This window comes from Phalaenopsis equestris, unplaced genomic scaffold, assembly GCF_001263595.1.
Source record: "Phalaenopsis equestris unplaced genomic scaffold, ASM126359v1 Scaffold000151, whole genome shotgun sequence".
Classification (NCBI taxonomy): Eukaryota; Viridiplantae; Streptophyta; class Magnoliopsida; order Asparagales; family Orchidaceae; genus Phalaenopsis; species Phalaenopsis equestris.
In genome coordinates, this window is record NW_018164593.1 from 53,407 (window position 1) to 71,131 (window position 17,725).

At 33.8% G+C, this 17,725-nt stretch overlaps 1 protein-coding gene across 1 annotated transcript in view; it reads right to left on the reverse strand.

Moving 5' to 3' along the window:
* Positions 1–431: 431 nt before the first annotated feature.
* The window catches only part of LOC110021878 (elongator complex protein 2), a 28,218-nt gene continuing 10,924 nt past the window's right edge, over positions 432–17,725 (reverse strand). The window contains exons 5-10 of the mRNA XM_020720581.1: positions 13,149–13,309; positions 12,394–13,071; positions 10,249–10,564; positions 8,655–8,872; positions 1,697–1,874; positions 432–1,163 (exon numbers count right to left, since the gene is read on the reverse strand). Coding sequence (XP_020576240.1) covers positions 679–1,163; positions 1,697–1,874; positions 8,655–8,872; positions 10,249–10,564; positions 12,394–13,071; positions 13,149–13,309 — 2,036 coding nt within the window. The 3' untranslated portion in view covers positions 432–678. The remainder of the gene's footprint in view (positions 1,164–1,696; positions 1,875–8,654; positions 8,873–10,248; positions 10,565–12,393; positions 13,072–13,148; positions 13,310–17,725) is intronic.

Consider the following 17,725-nt stretch of genomic DNA (forward strand, 5'->3'; position numbering starts at 1 on the left):
ACTTCTCTACCACTTTAAAGATGAGTACAAGGGTACAAAATTGAATTACTTCCATTAGACTAGTCAATTGAACCGAGCAAGTTGAGTCATAAAAATGTTGGAGTTTAGGTGTTAGATGTCTAAATATATAGAAATCGTGTGGTATGTATCATAAATGTCCCAAATAAATAAAGTGAAATACATTATTTTAACTCTTAAAAAAGTGAAATATATCTTTTCATGTATATTTAGGATGACATATATGAAAAAAATGAAGTTTAGGTGTTAAATATGCAAATACATAAAAATTTAGTGATATTAATATAAATATTCCAAATAAGTAATAGTCTCAACATGAACAAATACCAGAGATATTCAAATAATCAGAAAATTATTGTTTATTGCTTCCATGCATTTTCCAAGAACTAGAATAATAATTAAATATAAAGAAATATATCTAATAATTACATTTTTTTACAAGTGCATATGAATGCTTAAATGCAGGCAAATAGAAAGAGGGCCCCCAACAATCCTAATCCCAGTCTTTTAACATCAATAAACTTATGGGTATACATTACAACAACAGTAACAAAAGGCAGCACAACATATAATATTACAAAGAAAAAACATTGCACAAAAGCTGCAGCAGATACTTCTTTTCTCCACCCAACTAATCATCTCTTTGGATGCAAAAATCAATCAGTTTACTCTTACTTCAAACACCCTAACACAGTTATCTCCTCCACAAGAAGCAAGCAGCATGGTTTTTGACTCCCCAGCCTCATCCGAACTCCAAGCCAAGCGGTGCACCGTTGATACGTGGCATAGGAAAGGATCGAACCGCTTCGCAACAGCAGCACTAAATGGCAGCGACGGACTTGTCCCACCTGAAACATTCCAGAGTTCGATCAGTCCGTTGTCCATCCCGACGGCAAGGATTCCGGTATTTGAGGATCGAATATGGCCGAGCCAAGATAAGGCAGTAACACTGTCCTTGAAGATTGGCAAGCTTGAAATCTGCTTGACAGAAGGAGGGTGGTTGGAGCTATCAATGGCAAAGATTTTGACAGTCTTGTCCCTTGACCCAGTTGCAAATTGGTGGCAGAAGGGGTTCCATGAACAAGTCCATATTATTCTTTTGTGTGCCTCTTGTTTTGTGATCAGTCTATGATTTACTTCATCTCCTAGAACAAGAAGGTTCATGTCATGAAAAGTAAAAGTAATGGTAACATGAAAAAGAGGAGGTAATCATTGATATGTGACTGATCACTTCATGTTTTTCAGGCTGTGCTTTTATTTGGTTACTTAAAATTATTTTTGTTTGGATTAGAGATGCTTAAGTAACTGAGTTCTAATAATAGTCATGATTAGTTTGTCAAATTTGCAACCAAAGAAAAGAAAGGTAACTGAAATACTTGTGATTTTATGAAGTATGAACCAACAAGATTTTCATAAGCAGATTAGAAGTTCAGATTGAATGACATTGCCTCTAAATTTCTTTGTGGTTCCAAAAGTTTGAGGTTCACCATTTTTATGAGAGATATCAAAATAATTCTATTATGTTCTATTCTACTTTCAAAGCCATAGTTAACAAATACATCAAATCTCATAAGTTTCTGTTTGCTCCAGGTACTACAGTTCTCAAGGAAACTCAGAAATGAAAAGGATAGAAGCAAGCCACTTTATCGATATTAATCAACAAAAAGAGAATACACACCAGATTTCTTGATTGAAAAGACGGAGAACTGCCGATCCCTTGAAACAGCCAGGAGAAAAGAATCGTCATGAGAAAATTCAATTTTAGTTACTGTTAAACTATGGGCCTGCAAGCGACCAACGGCCTTCCAAGATGTAACTTCCCACAACCATATTTCTGCAACTCCTGCCGACTGTGCCTGCAGGATGGAAGAATTGAAGCTAGAAGTAACAGATGAATATTTCAGGAAATTCAAAGCCTCGGTGGACCTGATAATGAAGATAAATAACTATTTATTTTGAAAAATATATGCAGATTTCACGTTTAAACAACAATTTATAAAGAAAAGTTAATGCGGTCAATTTTGTTCATATCAACCCCACAGCTCACAGGAACTTCAAGAACATCATTAGGCTTAGATTTTAAAAATATCTAGCAATTCTAGCAACATCCTAGACGAGAACAAACGGCGGTAGCACGAGAAGCTAGTCAAAGTCTCGCAGGCTTACTGAACCACTTATGGTTTCCAAATTTGTCCATTCCATGTGCCTTGATCTATAGGGTTGAGGTTGTCCTACTTTTAGAGGTGCAACTTTCCTCACTTAGCATTATTATCGTGAACAAGATTAATGCCGGACAAAACACCCAGCTCCTGTCTGGCAGGAACTTGAAGGCCTTCAGGGCAAGTTTTGTATGCCCAACAAAATCTCGAGTTATATTAGCATGGATAACTCAATCTCATGACAAATTTGTTAGTCCTAAAGACCTTCAAAGCAGACTATTTGGTTATGATCCTATTCGGCCCATTTTGCACATCATCAATTAGGTAGGAAGTTTAAGCCAACATGGGAGTACTGTTTGTGATAGAGAAAATCTACCAAAGCGGCTCTTATCAGCTTGCTGGTTCTAAAGGTGACTGCCCAATGCTTTCGATTAATGGGTTTTACTTGAAAAAGTGGCACGCTTAATTGCATTTCAAGAGCAAATGGCATTAATAAAATTATATTTTTTATATGCACATACATCGTTTTTCCAAGATTGTTTGAGCTTCCTTATAAATAAGGTCTCTCTCAGCAAATCTTTCCTACTTCCTCCTAAGGGATAACTAAGATAAAGTTCTAACATCTCCAGTAGATACTGAATATATCAGTTGTTCCTAACAGAAAAGATAAAGTCAAAATCCTAAATCAATTTTCAAATGTTAAATCTTGAGTTTGAAAATTTAAATTCTCAATCACATTCAAATACAAAATCCCAAATCCAATTTCAAAATCTCAAATTTCAAATTTAAAATTCAAATTATAAACTAGAATCAAAATTCAAAATTCATGTTCAAATCTAGATAAAAAATTCAAATCAAGTTTTGAATTTCAAATCTTAAATCAAATTCCAATTCAATCTCATGTCATAATCAAATGGCTCGTCCCAAGTTAGGATTCCTCCTTTAGGTTCCTTTTCTGTGGTTGGATATAGGTTTTACTTATAATTGCATTAAGCCTAGATGCCCCCTTTCCAATGTTTCCTCGACAGCTCTCATGCTAGGAGTGAGTTCCCGAATTTTATTTCCTGATCTACTCACCTGACTTGTTCTTAAGTTAGATCTGAGTTCTCGTGCTTCTTTTTCTAATAGTCACCATGCCTACCTCCTAGGTTAAGTGTGAGTCCTCGACCTTCATATCCTAGTGTAGTTAGTCCCAAATCTCTTGGTTAGACATGATGTCCCAAGTGGTTGACTTTTCTTCTAGGTTTGTCAACTTTCTGCTTCCCTATTGTCCCAGTGTTGGACGACACTTTGGCTTATAAGTTGAAGGTAGGCTCTCTACTCCTAGTGATGTAAGTGAAAACCCAAACACTAACGTTAGGTGTGATGTCCCAAGTGGTTTCTTTTCCTTCCGGGTCTGTCAACCCACCGCTTCTTTGTTGTCATATTGTTGACCGACACTATGGCATGTAAGCATAGGGTAGGCTCTCTACTCATAGCATTACTTGTGATGTCTCGAATGGTTGTCTTTCCTTCCGGTTTTTTTTACCTAGTGTTCTGCTGTTGTCCCAATGTCAGCTATGAGTCTAGGGTAGGCTCTCTACTCCTATCACTGTCATTAAGGGTGCATTTGGGAGAGCTTATTTACCGGTTGTTTGGAGAAAACGTTATGAGGGTGTTTTTCTAAACGTCGTTCGCACTTTTCTATTAGACGTCGAACGCGGGGTCCACCCCGCGATCCGCGTTTCATATGAGCGAAAGACATTTTCTGCCCCTCGCTCCCTCTGCCCTAACCTGTTCACTTCGACATCTCTTCCTCTCCCACTCGTCATCTCCTCTTTTCTTCGAATCGCGGCGCAGAGAGACCATCGTTTCTTCCTTCTTCTTCTCCGATCGTTGATCCATGGAATTGTTTTTGCTGTAAGGATTTCTTCTCTATTCCTCGTAAAGGTTTTGCTGATGTCTATGGTTCTAATAGACAAGCATTATTAGAACAAATATTGAAGGATCTCTTCTAATCGCCATCTTGCTTTTTTTTTTCTTAACATTCGCCATTAGTAGCTTCTGGGTAGGATTAGAGGATCTTTATGTGAGCATTAATGCAGTTTTGGTTATAAATTTTTTGTCTTTTGGTTCTTGGATCTTTGAACTGTAAGTTCTGGGGGAGTTCACTTTACTCTCAGTTGTTTGGCTGTAGAAATGTTGAAGGTTGGGGTGGGGGAGTTTTGAAGGATCTGTTGAATCTCCATTGTGAGATAGGTTTGGGGAGGAATTTCTTGTGCATTACGAGTGTAATTTTGACTGGTAATGACATTACTTTGTGCCTAGTGAAGAAGATTTGATCTTGTTGTTGGATCAGCTAATTGGTGTTAGTTTTCTGTTATTGTGAAACTGTGCTCCTTTGATGTTATCACAAATATTTGAGAGATATAAATGTAAACTATTTTGTGTTTTCATTTCTTAACATTTAAACTTGAAAAACTTTTCACATTCCATAAAAATCAATGTTGTGTTGAAATTTTCTGGTACTTCATGTGTGTCAAATGATTCTGAAGAGGGTTAAAGTGTTCAAAAATATTTGTTGAAAAAAGTACAACCTTTGCGTCACAGATTTTTCGTTTAACAATGAAAATCTGCAAATAAGTTGTTTACAAAATGTACAAACCAAACAACTGCAACTTATCCAGAACAGGGGCAGATTGGTCATTTTTCCAGAATCAGTTATTCTCTAAACGCATAAACCAAATAAACAGACAACTTATCCGGATCAGTTGCTTATCACCAGATTATCAGGATAAGTTAAATAAGCTGCAGCTGCCCCAAACAAACCCAAAAAAACCAAATCCTTAGATTAGAAGTGGTGTCCCAAGTCGTTGCCTTTACTTCCAAGTTTGTCGACCCACTGCTTCCCTGTTGTCCAGTACCTTGGCTTGTAAGCCCAGAGTAAGCTCTCTACTCCTATTGTCATTTAAAACATGAATTATTAGACTAGGTGTGTTGTCTCAATTTAAATTTAAGAAGGATTTTCGATAATATTTTGAACAAGTTTGAGGGCAAGATTTCATCAGGTTTTAGACCAGCTTAAAGGTTCTTTGGTAGCAAGACATGAGAAGGATATACATGGGATTTGAAGGTTATTTGGCAGCAAGATTTAAGCATATCTTACGCAACGTTTTGAGGTTATTTCACAACAATGATTGAGCATGTTTTATGCAACAGTTGAAAAGATTTGAGCAGCGTTCAAATGGGATTAAGGGGTTATGTGGATTGAGCTCCCTGTTATGAAAAACGACCGCAATAAAGTGAAAAAAAATGTATCGAAAAATTACAAACTAAAAAATAACACACAGATTTATGTGGTTCGGCTAATTTGACTAAGTCCACGGACTTGCAGAGGATTTTGTTACTTTGAGAAATTACACCACCGAGCGTCTCATTGTTTAAAAGAAAAATTCCTTTCCCTCTCTCTTCATTTCTCTCTCTTAGCTCTCAAGAAGACTTGGCTTAGCTCTTATGACAGGCCAAAAGAGACTGTTTAAAGAAAGCGGGAGAGAGGTAGGGGGAGAGAGGTAGGTGGGAGAGAGGTAGGTGGAGAGAGGTAGGTGGGAGAGAGATAGGTGAGGCGCGGTAGGTGAGGTAGATAAGTCGCAAGCTTCATATATTTAACAATCCCTTTCTTGTGTAAAGCAAAAAAGAGGATGGGGTGAGGGATGTAGCCTTTATCTCACTAAGTGGGCTCGGCAACATGAATCATTTTTCTCCATTGTGTCCTACTAAGTGTCGTCTTTTCATTTAATTCTAATAAATTAAGATAATTTTTATATAACATGCCCTAGACTTTTTTAGGTATACCTCCACCTTTCTTAACATAAGTAGAATACAATACAAAGAGGAGGAGAGTCAGGGCTTCATTTGATGAATTGTGACAGATCTGACAAACATGAAAGGGAAGAGTTGTGTGAGATCAAATAAAGAATTGCAATAGAGAGCTTGGGCTTCAGCATTCGAGATGCAACCAAGAAGAAGAGGAAGACAAGTGGCCCACTCGAGCGAATAAAAAATAAAATGAGAGAGTGCCCCTCACTGTAACAATTTCAGGAAGACGAGAGGGATTTGCCTCTTGTTCGAACCAAAGAAGAAGCTTCCGTTCATGTGATTCGCTTGAGTAAAACCTATAAGAAAAAAATGGAGGCTCGTTAGGCTTGTAATTCCTGAAGAAAGGAGACCTCATTTGGTTGGAATCGGAAGCAAATCGAAAAAAAAAATATTTAGGGACAATGCTCTTTGGCTATAAACCCCTCCTCTCCTTGATCAAGATCAATTGTTAGGATTTAAGAAGGGGAAAATGGCTTGGTCACAGCTTGCTTGATTGAATAAAGCCATGGCCAAGCATGGGCTTGAATTGAATCCAATTGGCCTTGGAGTTAAATTTATTTGGGCTTAGATTTGGCTTAGGTTGAATTTAGGCTTAGTTCTAAGTTTTGTTTAGTTAGATTAAGTTGAAATTAGTTTATTTTAGATTATATACAATAGTTTTTAGTTAGGGTTAGTTAAATTTAAGTATTGGTTCTAATTTCATTAGGATTAGTTTGATTAGGTGGGTTATATTTTACTTAGATTAAATTGATTATGATATAGGTTAGGCTTATGCTAAGTTTAAGTTGATTTAGTTTAAGGATTTTAATTTAATTTGATTTAGGTTGATTTAGAATTTAGATGGAATTTGATTGAGTTCGGTGTTCAAGTTTAACTCAATTTTCATTTGATTTAAATTTGATTAGATTTGGTTCTTCGCTTTAAATTTTTAATCGTAAGTGAATTGCTTTGGGTTTAGTTTAGATTTAGGGGTCATTTGGTTTGCTAAAAATGAAATTAAATGTAAAAGATTTACCGAGTACGATGATTACATTGTATTTGAAATACTTTCGAGTTGTTTAGTTCACTGTAAAAATAAACTTAGGATTTTATATTTTTTTGTTTGATTTGAAGTAGATTGAAAACAATGAATTTACATGGGCGAAAGGTAGAGAGTGGTCGATAGCGGGTGACGGCCAACAATGGCAAGCGGCGATTACTGCTGGCGGTCAAAGGCAGACAGTGGCAAGCCGCAATGGCAGAGGGTGGCGACTGGCAAGGGGTAGCAAGCGGAGGTAGTGGGCTGCAAGTGGCCTGCAACTAAGAAATGAAGTAATTCAAATTCGGTCGAATTCTAAATTCAGTCAAAATGAACTAAGGTGTAAACTTTGAATTCATTAAAAAATTGCATTATATTTGTACATTTTCATACCAAACACATAATTTTCTCAAATTACTGCAAAATATTTACAGTACACCACTATTTTACTCAACCAAACGGCCCCTTATCTTTGAATTATGTTTAATTATGGTTACATTTATGTTTAGTCTTTAGTTTTAATTAGATTAAAATTTGTGTTTAAGTTTTACTTAATAATTTTGAATTGATAGGTTGAAATAAATTTAACTTCAAATTTATATTAAAGTTCATTTTAGTCTTAATTTGGGTCCATTTTAAATTTATTTATGCTTAGTTCAATTTTTAGCTTAAATATATGTTTAATTGAATTAAGTTCAAGAATGGATTAATTTTGGATTTTAATTTTAATTTTAATTTGAACCAAGCCTAAATTCAACTAAAAGCCAACTCAAGAACTAACTGGTTTACACCAAGAGCAAACTATAGGGATCTAGTCGAGTTCACTTAGGACTGTAAGATCTTAGAGGGCCTAACATCATCTCTCATGAACAAGCCAAAGGCATTTGTTTCAAAAACTGGAAATCCTTATTTTCTACTATCCAATGATCTAACCATGACTAAATCAACTATGCTACTTAAGCATCAAATTCACCATTCAATCACCAAAAGGTAGCAAACACCTATCTAATTCCTAACATGCAATATAGATGGGAAAATTCTAATTCATTTGCTCAAATTTGGACAAATTTTCAAAAATCTCCATCCATGCTCCATATGTCATGTAGCTTGATCACTGCCCCAAAAGTAGTAAATGCCCATCATAACTTAGTGTTGAATGTTGAAATCATAAAAGCACCCTCATGATGGTGATCATTTGATTTTTGGAAAATCTACATACCTAGCACATAATTATCATATATTTACCTATCTCACACCTAAACTTTCATATTTACATATATAGCACTTTGATATTTTAAATCTATGTATGAAAAGCCGTAGTTCACTTTTAAAAAGTGGTAATAGTGCTATTTTTTATGTGATATTAAAGAATTTGAATGCCATGTGAATAAATACAAAAATTCAGGTATGTAATATGTAAATACACAAGAATTATGTGTATTAATTTTCCACACTTGAACTGTAAAGAATTTCCTTGGAGCCACAGCTCATTAGCTCATCATAAAATGGTATAAAGCCACAAAAACAAGCAGGTGATAGGAGAAAAACATTTGGAACTATGAAGTTGTTCAAATATAAATGACAAAATAATGCACATTGTTTACCTTGCATGAAGAAGCAACAAGCTTCCCCTCATGGTCACAGCAAAGTGAAAATAACTCATTCCCATGGCCATAAAGTTTGTGGGATTCAGGCCAAAGTGTGTGCCAGGCTAGTTGTTCTTCAACAGGAGCTTGATTCAAGACAACTGGCACGGCATCCGGAATTATCTCCAAAGAATCTGGAACCTCCTCCTTCATCCTCTTGGAGACCTCACTTACAGCTGGATTCAATGATCTTTTCAATGAGTATAAGCCTAATTAATCACAGTGCACAAGCACAAGGAAGTATACGCTTTCAATAAAAGTCTATAAAAGAAATACCAAAAGATAAAATAATGAAAGATTCATATACATAGCACTCAATTTCTATGTAAAAAAATTTAGCACCAAAACTTCAATTTTTACATACATACTGCCTTACCCATGCATGAAAAGATGTATTCCACTTCTTAAAAGTTAAAATGGAGGTATTTTTTATGTGATATGAAAGATTTGGGTGGTATAAATATGAAAAACAAAGTGTATCGGTAAAAGATGTAAATGCATAGGAATTGGGAGGTATGTATATACATACCCCTAAAAAAAATTTGACATGAATCTGTGTTTATGCATATGCATGCATATCCAGGAAAAAAAATGAGCTCCACTCGATGACCGAAAATGACTTGAGTTCCAATCACTTCGCAAAAATTCAAGCTTTAAGTTCTAATGTGAATCTAGACCCTGTAAGTGGAGGATAGTGAAAGCTCTAATTTCTAATAGCCATTGGATTTTGACAATAGAGTTTCCACCGTAAGGATCAAAACCATAGATCTTGATCAACAATGAAATTTTTTAATGTTTTAATCAGGCTTCAAGTAAAGAAAAAAAATGAGTAGCGTTCAAGTAATGATATAGAAATTAAGCAATAAAGGTAAGCATGCATAAGATTCATTAGACTTAAGTTTTTTAACAAAATAGAAATTAAGAACTTTACTCTCTCACAATACGATCCATTTCTTGAGGAATATTCTGACAAAGCTTGGTTGACTACCAAACTATAATGGATCTCACTAATTTTTGTCATCATATACCTATTTAACAAGGATAAACAATGTTGATTTAAGAGAAACACTAAAAAAATAAAAAGGATTAGAATATTAAGGATCAGTTTGGGGTGGTTGCAACTTTCTGTAAAGGTGATCTCTGATGGAGAAAGCTACTTCTTAAAAAGCTGCAGTGGAAATTAAAAATATATATTTTTTCCAAAAGATCAAACAACTTTCTTAAAACCACCGCACTTTAACAGATCAAAGCTAAAAAAAACCAGTTTCCTATCACAGAAATTTCTAGAAAGCAGCAATAAAATAATTTCTCAAACAGAGCAGTGGTGGTGGTCTAAAACACGAAACAGATAGAAGACCATCCCAAAAAGACCCTAAAACAGCTTTCAGTTAGGTAGACTATAGCCTAACTCAAAAAGTGGATGTCATTTAATGACAACAATATATAGAAAGTAATATCGCTGGTTAATTTTGATAAAATTTTTTAATTTATTATTGTGTTACAAGTGAAAGGTCAGGCTTGAGATTGAATTTTTAAGGTTTTGCAAATCTACCATTAGCATATATAGGTTTCTGTGAAAGCCCAAGAGCAGACATATTTGCCCCCAAGATCTGTACATCCTGCAGATCCTCAAAACCCAAGTTTTGGAGAACAGCGTGGTTAAGAGTCTTCAAAAATGATAAAGGAGCTTCAAATACCCTTGCAACTTTTTCTTCAGCTCCACTAACGAATTTGTGGTTCCCTTTCCCCTTTATAATAGCTACACAATTGATGTCATGCCCATGAACTTGCGGCCGTGCTATTTCATGCCATGGAGCCCTATTACCAAGGCATACTTCATTTCTCCATGGTGAAAAGATTCGAGTTGTCTGCAGTCATTATTTTGTACACATAGTCAAGATCTCAATTAAGATACAAGTAATCAACCAATAAAATCAATTACCACAATCAGAAGAACATGACATAGAAATCATAATAAAGCTTATTAAAATAATTGGAGAAGAATTTTCAACTAGCTTGCACCTATAACTAGCTTTGGATGTTTGTTATATGTTTTAAGAGATGATATCTCCAATATGATTGTGTTTTACAACATTTGCAGATTTTATTGTTGAAAGTATTAAGAGTGTTATTTCAAGACATATAATAACAATCTGAAGTGAAATAACTGCAAGAAAATTGGGCATATTAAAGCGATACATTAAAAACAAAGAAGACCCATCAAAAAACAGGTTTATCTTGCTGAAAAAAAAATGGTTCAACTTAGAAAGAAAATGAGACTAAAAAATTTCTTAATTCTTTCAAAAACTCTTTTAAGCCCTGCTCTCTCTAGCTCAAAATGGTACAAATTCTAACCTATATGCTTTAATGCCTCAAATAGTATCCCTAACACCTGGATAATAGATGAAAGAACTATCCATCAAATAATAACGTTGCTAACATTTTCTAAATCTACAAACTTTGTCACGACAATAGAACATAAAAGAACCAATGGCTCCCTTAACAATTTGTGTAAGTTAAGGAAATAGTCATATTTTTCATGCATTTACCCATAACTACAACGTGGGATTTTGTCACTAATAATTCCAGGACCACATTATAAAGAAAATAGTTGAAAAAGCTTAAAAAAAAATGAACTATACCTACTTAAAGATAATAATCACTTATCATACTCCTTTATAACTACCCTAAGGAAAAGCATTATCTGAGACCATCATTATAAATTAAAACATCACTCCTTCAAAGCCATATAAGATAAATTTTCTTCTCTTTTTATAAATATTTACATTATAAATTAAAACATCACTCCTTCAAAGCCATATAAGATACATTTTCTTCTCTTTTTATAAATATTTACATTGAAAATTTTCATTTTGCGATTTATTAAATTTCTATATATCATAGAGTTTCATTTCTTGAAAGTGAATCCAGATCATTTACACATTTCATTATATTTCACTTTGATATTTAAGGACATTAAAAAATAATTAATATTTTTTAATCTAAGTTATTCGTTACATTTATTAATGATTACACCAAGATTATTTTATTAAACAAAATTTTGATGCCATTCATCTTCTTCCAATCTTTATCTCTATGATAAAAAATTAATTTGGTATCAATGTTGAGAAAATAAGAACTAACAATGCTCGAGATTATTTTAATCAAATTATATCTTTTTTCCTAAATAAAAAAGGAATTATTCATCAATCCTTTTATCCTTACAGTTCACAACAAAATAAAATGACAAAAGAAAAAAATAGACACCCCATACAATTTATCAGGAACTTATTTTCTAAAATAAAGTTCTTAAAAGATTTTAGATGAACTGTTCTATCCTCCACATATCTCATTACTTAAATACCCTCAAAAGGATTTTAAAATTCCCATGAACTATCTTGCTATTTCTTTTCCACAAATATTCATTAATGTATTCATGCTATATAACGGATGGTTATCATTCGATCTGTGTTCAGGGATATTTTTCTTTCAAGAATTTGGTTCATTTTCTAAATTTTTGCTTCTTGTCAAAAACATTAACCAACTCAAATGACTCAGTAGAACATCCAATGCATATAGTTTGTCTTTGAAGCTTTAACACAACTAATGTAAGGATTATGCTGAAGATGGGATATAAAAAAGTGAAACCAATAAAAAGCCAATAACATATTTTCATCATATCAAAAAGAGAACTTACTTGGTCATTACTAACCGATAGTACATATTCACCGGATTTGGACCAAGCAATGTCACACACTGACGCATAATGGCCAGATGGAACTTTATGTGGCTTCCAATTTTCACAATCTAAACCCACATTTTTCCACAAATGAAATGATCCACCATATCCATGAGCAAGAATTGATTCACCATCCGGTGCCCAATGCCCGCCATAAAACCCCAACGCAGAGTGACTCAATTCACCAACAGTCACCATGTTAACCCAAATGCCAGTGATTTTTTCAGGTTTCCATATCATCATTGTCTTGTCCATAGATGCAGATAAGATACTCAAAGGTTGGTAGGACTCAACCTCACTTAAAGTTTTAGATAAAGGAGGATGCCACTTAACCGAATATACCCAATCTTCGTGTCCAACGAGAAGTGATTCTAGTGATACTTGATAGAACGTATTCCCCGCCACAAATAAAGGCCCTTCAATAAATGATGTCAAACCTATATCTTCCTTACGATATGGCACATCACAATAAGTTGAAGAACCACGAGCAGAAAGCTTCCATAATCGTATTGTTTTGTCCTGGCTTGAACTCACGAGCAGAATGCTCTTCGTCCCACCATCCAAACAAATTGGAAATGAAAAATCTAAACTTCTAATCCAGTCCATGTGGGCTTTCAGCTCGCAAACATGCACAAACTGCGTGCATCAATTAAAAATTAGTCAAGGAAGTGAAAATGTATATATTAATAATGCAAGAATGACATTTCACTGGCCTTTCCCTTAAGACCACCACAATAAAGATGGATCTTGTTGTCTAAGCCTCCAGTTGCTAAAACTATATTTTTTTTATCATCTGGCAGTTCTGCCAAAGACAATGCAACCACTGGTTTTGAACCCGCCGAGATGGATTGCAAGCATGAAATTTTACATTCATCTGTTATAAAATGAAATATGTTCAACATAAATCAAAATATAGATAAAATAGACAGAATTGTAATGAGTAATGATAAACAATGAACCTTGCATTACAGTAAATATTTTTACAAAAAATTTCTCCAAGAAATGAAGAATAATCACTAAAACTTCAAGCATGTTGTAAAGCCTCTCCAGTGACTTCTAAGTTCATATAAGAATCATTGATGCATCTTCTGCATTTCAACGTATAAGCCCAAAAGACTTACTTTTAGTTTCCAACAGGTGAACTAAATTTTCCATATCATATGAAAGATTTTTTGTCAAATAAAATGAAATGAATAGTTTTGAACCCACAGAGAAGGAAGGAATTTTACAAGAATTTCCTCTGATGAATGGGTAATCAATGACTACATTACTGCTGCATAAACATGTTCTCTCTTTATATATGCATGTGATGCATGTTTATGCTCAAATCTCAATATGATCATCATCATCAGCCTTTCCCGACAGTTTTCACTAAATCTGCTCATTTTTATAGCAGTTTACATAAGTTTATACAAATCCTTTTACATAATATCAAGGCATATTATGTTTGGCATATATCACTTTTCCTTCATTTTAATTCAATTTTATCTGCACGAGATATTGAAGCGCCAAAATAAATTGCATGATGCCTGCATATGAAGTTCTTACAAGTGACTTGTAATACAGGTGCATGAATCATACACAATATGCTCATCATCACCATCATAATCAGTAGCTTCATCCCAGCATCTGTTCAGTTTTAAAAGTTTTGTTCAATATAATTTTAAGTGCAACATTAAGAGTTAATTCTAGTTCATGCAAGTCTTTCAATGCAACTTCCATTTATCTGAAATTTGGATCATCTCTTTTTCTTCATAACTATTTCACAATAATTCTTTCTACATGCGTTATTAATGTCTTCTTTCCTTTGATTTTAGATGCCCAACTGACAATGACTATCATCAAGTGAGCTGTCTGACCCATCAATACTTAAGCCAAACCAAATAAAGGCCCTAATAGACTAATCATAATGGGTATAAGTTTTAATGAGCTAGTCAACTAGGTTTAAAAATTTAAAGACCTGGCAATGCCCAAACGATCTCTGGAATAACACAAAAATTAAACAAAAAATAATAGTGAGGTATTGTTAATAAACATAATTGAATGTTTCCCAATAAGTTAACTAATCATTTGCTTAAAATTTGTACCATCATCCTTATCGACATTAGCTTTATCTGAAATATTTATGATAAGCTTTATAAATCCTCGAAATTTCATTGATTCTTGCTAAGTGGTGCTAGAGATAACTTAATCTTCACAAATCACTTTGAAGAACTTCTATTCATATTACCCAAGTATACCTTTTAGCATTTCTAATCATTCAATGCAATTTTTAACCATTCAAATTATAATATAATAGGTACATTTTCAACTCCTTATCATACATGTAAAATACAATTTATCTATTTTTAATTACCTTAATATTAATAGATATACTCTAATCATTCCTCTAAAGTAAAGTGCCAAAATAGTCCTCTGACTGTTTTACATCGAATCATGTTAGTCCCAAAGTCTATAAAAGTGTAAAATTAATCCCAGACTCTTTAAATTAATGCATAAATAGTCCTCTGTTGAGACTATTTCAACCCATATTAAAAGGATTCAGGGACTAAATTGACAATTTTATAAACTTTGAACTGACATGTAATCAAAGGACTATTTTGACATTTTTCTCCATTCCTCCAATATAAACATTTATTAATTTTGAGAAGTCATAATAAAGTCCGCATACAATTAGAAACTAACAAAAAATGAATTTTGAACTTGAAGCACAACGGAATATACTTAGGCGGATTTTGATTCACATAAAAAATTGAGCACATTTCTTATATTAATTTTTAGTGGAGAATTACATTATATTTGAAATAGGCATGAGCAAGCATTAATAGGTACCGCCTAGCAAAGCCTAGGCTAGCCAAATTCCATAAACAAAGCCTATCGCTTATTTATAGACAAAATATAAGAATAATATTGACTCTTCCAGAGAATAATTATAAGTGATGTCAAGGAGCTATTTTTCCTTCGGTTTTGGGAGATTAGGTGCAACAAACAGAAGTCATCTCCAAAAAGGTGCTAGATAGATTGTGCTCTAACAAGCTTGAGAATGTGCAATCATGCATTTGGTTGACAATCCGAACAACCCATTACACAAGGAAGAACTTCCATTGGTGAGAATTAACTTGAAAGGGAGATTGAGCTAATGATAAAGGGGGTACCAAGGCACGTGTTGAGGGATTGAGGTATCAAAATACAGTGTCAATAGAGGCATCACTACAGTGTCGATAGGATACACAACTTGATGCCTTCGACTTTAAACTAAATGAGGCATCAACCTCAAGTCATGATGCAAGGAGTCTTTCTAGCATGAAAAATTTTCCACATAATCCCATCAATAGGAGAACTGATAAGCGTTGAGTCATCCGGTGAGAAGTGAAAAACTATGGAGTTGAAAAAATGTTGGACGATGCTAACAAGGGCATCACTAAGGAAGCTTCTAAAAATAGAGCTGATGGGAATAAAGAATGTCCAGAAAGATGGTGATCAGGAGCGGGATAGTGGGGCATCAAGATGAAAATCATTGCCTTATAACCAACGAGTGCTAGTCACAAGCACTTAAGAGTAGACTATCACTAAATATATAAGAAATGATAGCAAGGAAAATGCCAACAAAACAAACATGATCTGAGATCCGACGATTTTGGGCAGACAAAGGTCGAATGTTATGTGAATCAGACTACAACAAACTTCTGGATCATAACAACTATTGCAATCAGAGGAGAGCAAAGGGGGTGTAAAACAATAAGAATTATGTTTAGTTGGATCCCTCTAGTTAAAATCTTTAGTGTTTTCGACTGAATCAATGGGAAAGTAAAGATGTTTTGGTGTTGGTCTTGGGTCGAACCGTTGGGGGCTGGTCTTGCATAATGAGTTATTTTGGGAATGGATTTCTTCTAAGGATACCAACTCAACCTACCAATTATCTATTGTGCATAACCTCAAGTGAGTGCAAAAAACTAGATTTTATAATAACCCATGAAACCCCTACATACCAATAAACTTTAGTTCCAATAGCTAAAATTAGAACTTGCATTGTTTTACATTTCTACCATGGACAATTCAACCATTGGATTTGAACCCATAAATGGATTCCACTCATGAAGTTTAGAAACACCTATAAGAGAATCTAATATGCTTAACATTCCATTAACTTGGGTACTATAACCCAAATATTAATGAGAAAAAGTAAATAGTAAAACCAACATTACAGAAGAACGTTTATAAGAACTACTAAAGATAAAGAGAAATTATTAGTAAGTACATGTTGCCTATAAATTATTAAAACTGGCTTACAATACAAGTTCATGCCAAGGGAGGTTAGTTTGTTGTTTTGCTTACATAGTAATATTGCAGCAGTAGTCTTGGAAACGGCATCATTTTGCTCCATCTCGCCTACAGTTGGTGCTACGGCAAAGAAGCAACTGCTATCCCCTTACACGAATGATGAGATGGTATTGTTTCTCTGCTTTCTCTTCTCTTATCAGCCGAATTCAACTTTGGATTTAAGTTCATTTGGATTACTGTGTAGTTTGTTTAGATCCTTTTGTAAATTATTTAGCATAGTTTTAACCATATATTAGCAGTTAACCTTGTATGGATGGGCTACGGGCAGCACAATAGAAATTGAGGTCAACATATTTTTTGCTTGATTTGTAAATATCAATGTTTCGGGTGTTGTGTATGTAATTATCCTTTTTTTTATTTTTATCCTAGTAGTTTAGTTCCATCACCTATTAAAGCTAAAAGTTTCTTCAGATGATTATTCAAACTGAACAGCTGAACACACATATGTATACATTCCAAATTTTAAAATAATTCAAAATTTAAAATTAAGCATAACGTTAACTGCAGGCAACAGATTAATAATAAATGCAAAAAAAAAACATTTTTTAAAGCTAAGTTAATGGTTGCATGCTGAAATTTTTGTTCGATTGATCAATCTTGAAATGTAGTGATTCCTCAAAAAAATATCATTCTTTATGTGTAACAAATACTATAAATAATGTTAATTTTGATAATATTATAATTTAAGAAAAAAATAATTTTTAAAGCTAAATTATTGCAACATTTTGATCTTATTTAAATAATTTTATAATTATTATTTCATCCAATTTAACCCCAGAAAAACTAAATAACCTTGAATCTTTGTTTCTTTATATTCATCCGGTCTGATTTTCACAACCTTAAAGTTTATCTTGTGATAGTTCAAAACATCCTATTTTTTCCTTTATTATATAGGGTCTTCTAATGAATAAGCAATCATTTTATATCTAATTATGGTATCAAAGTGGGA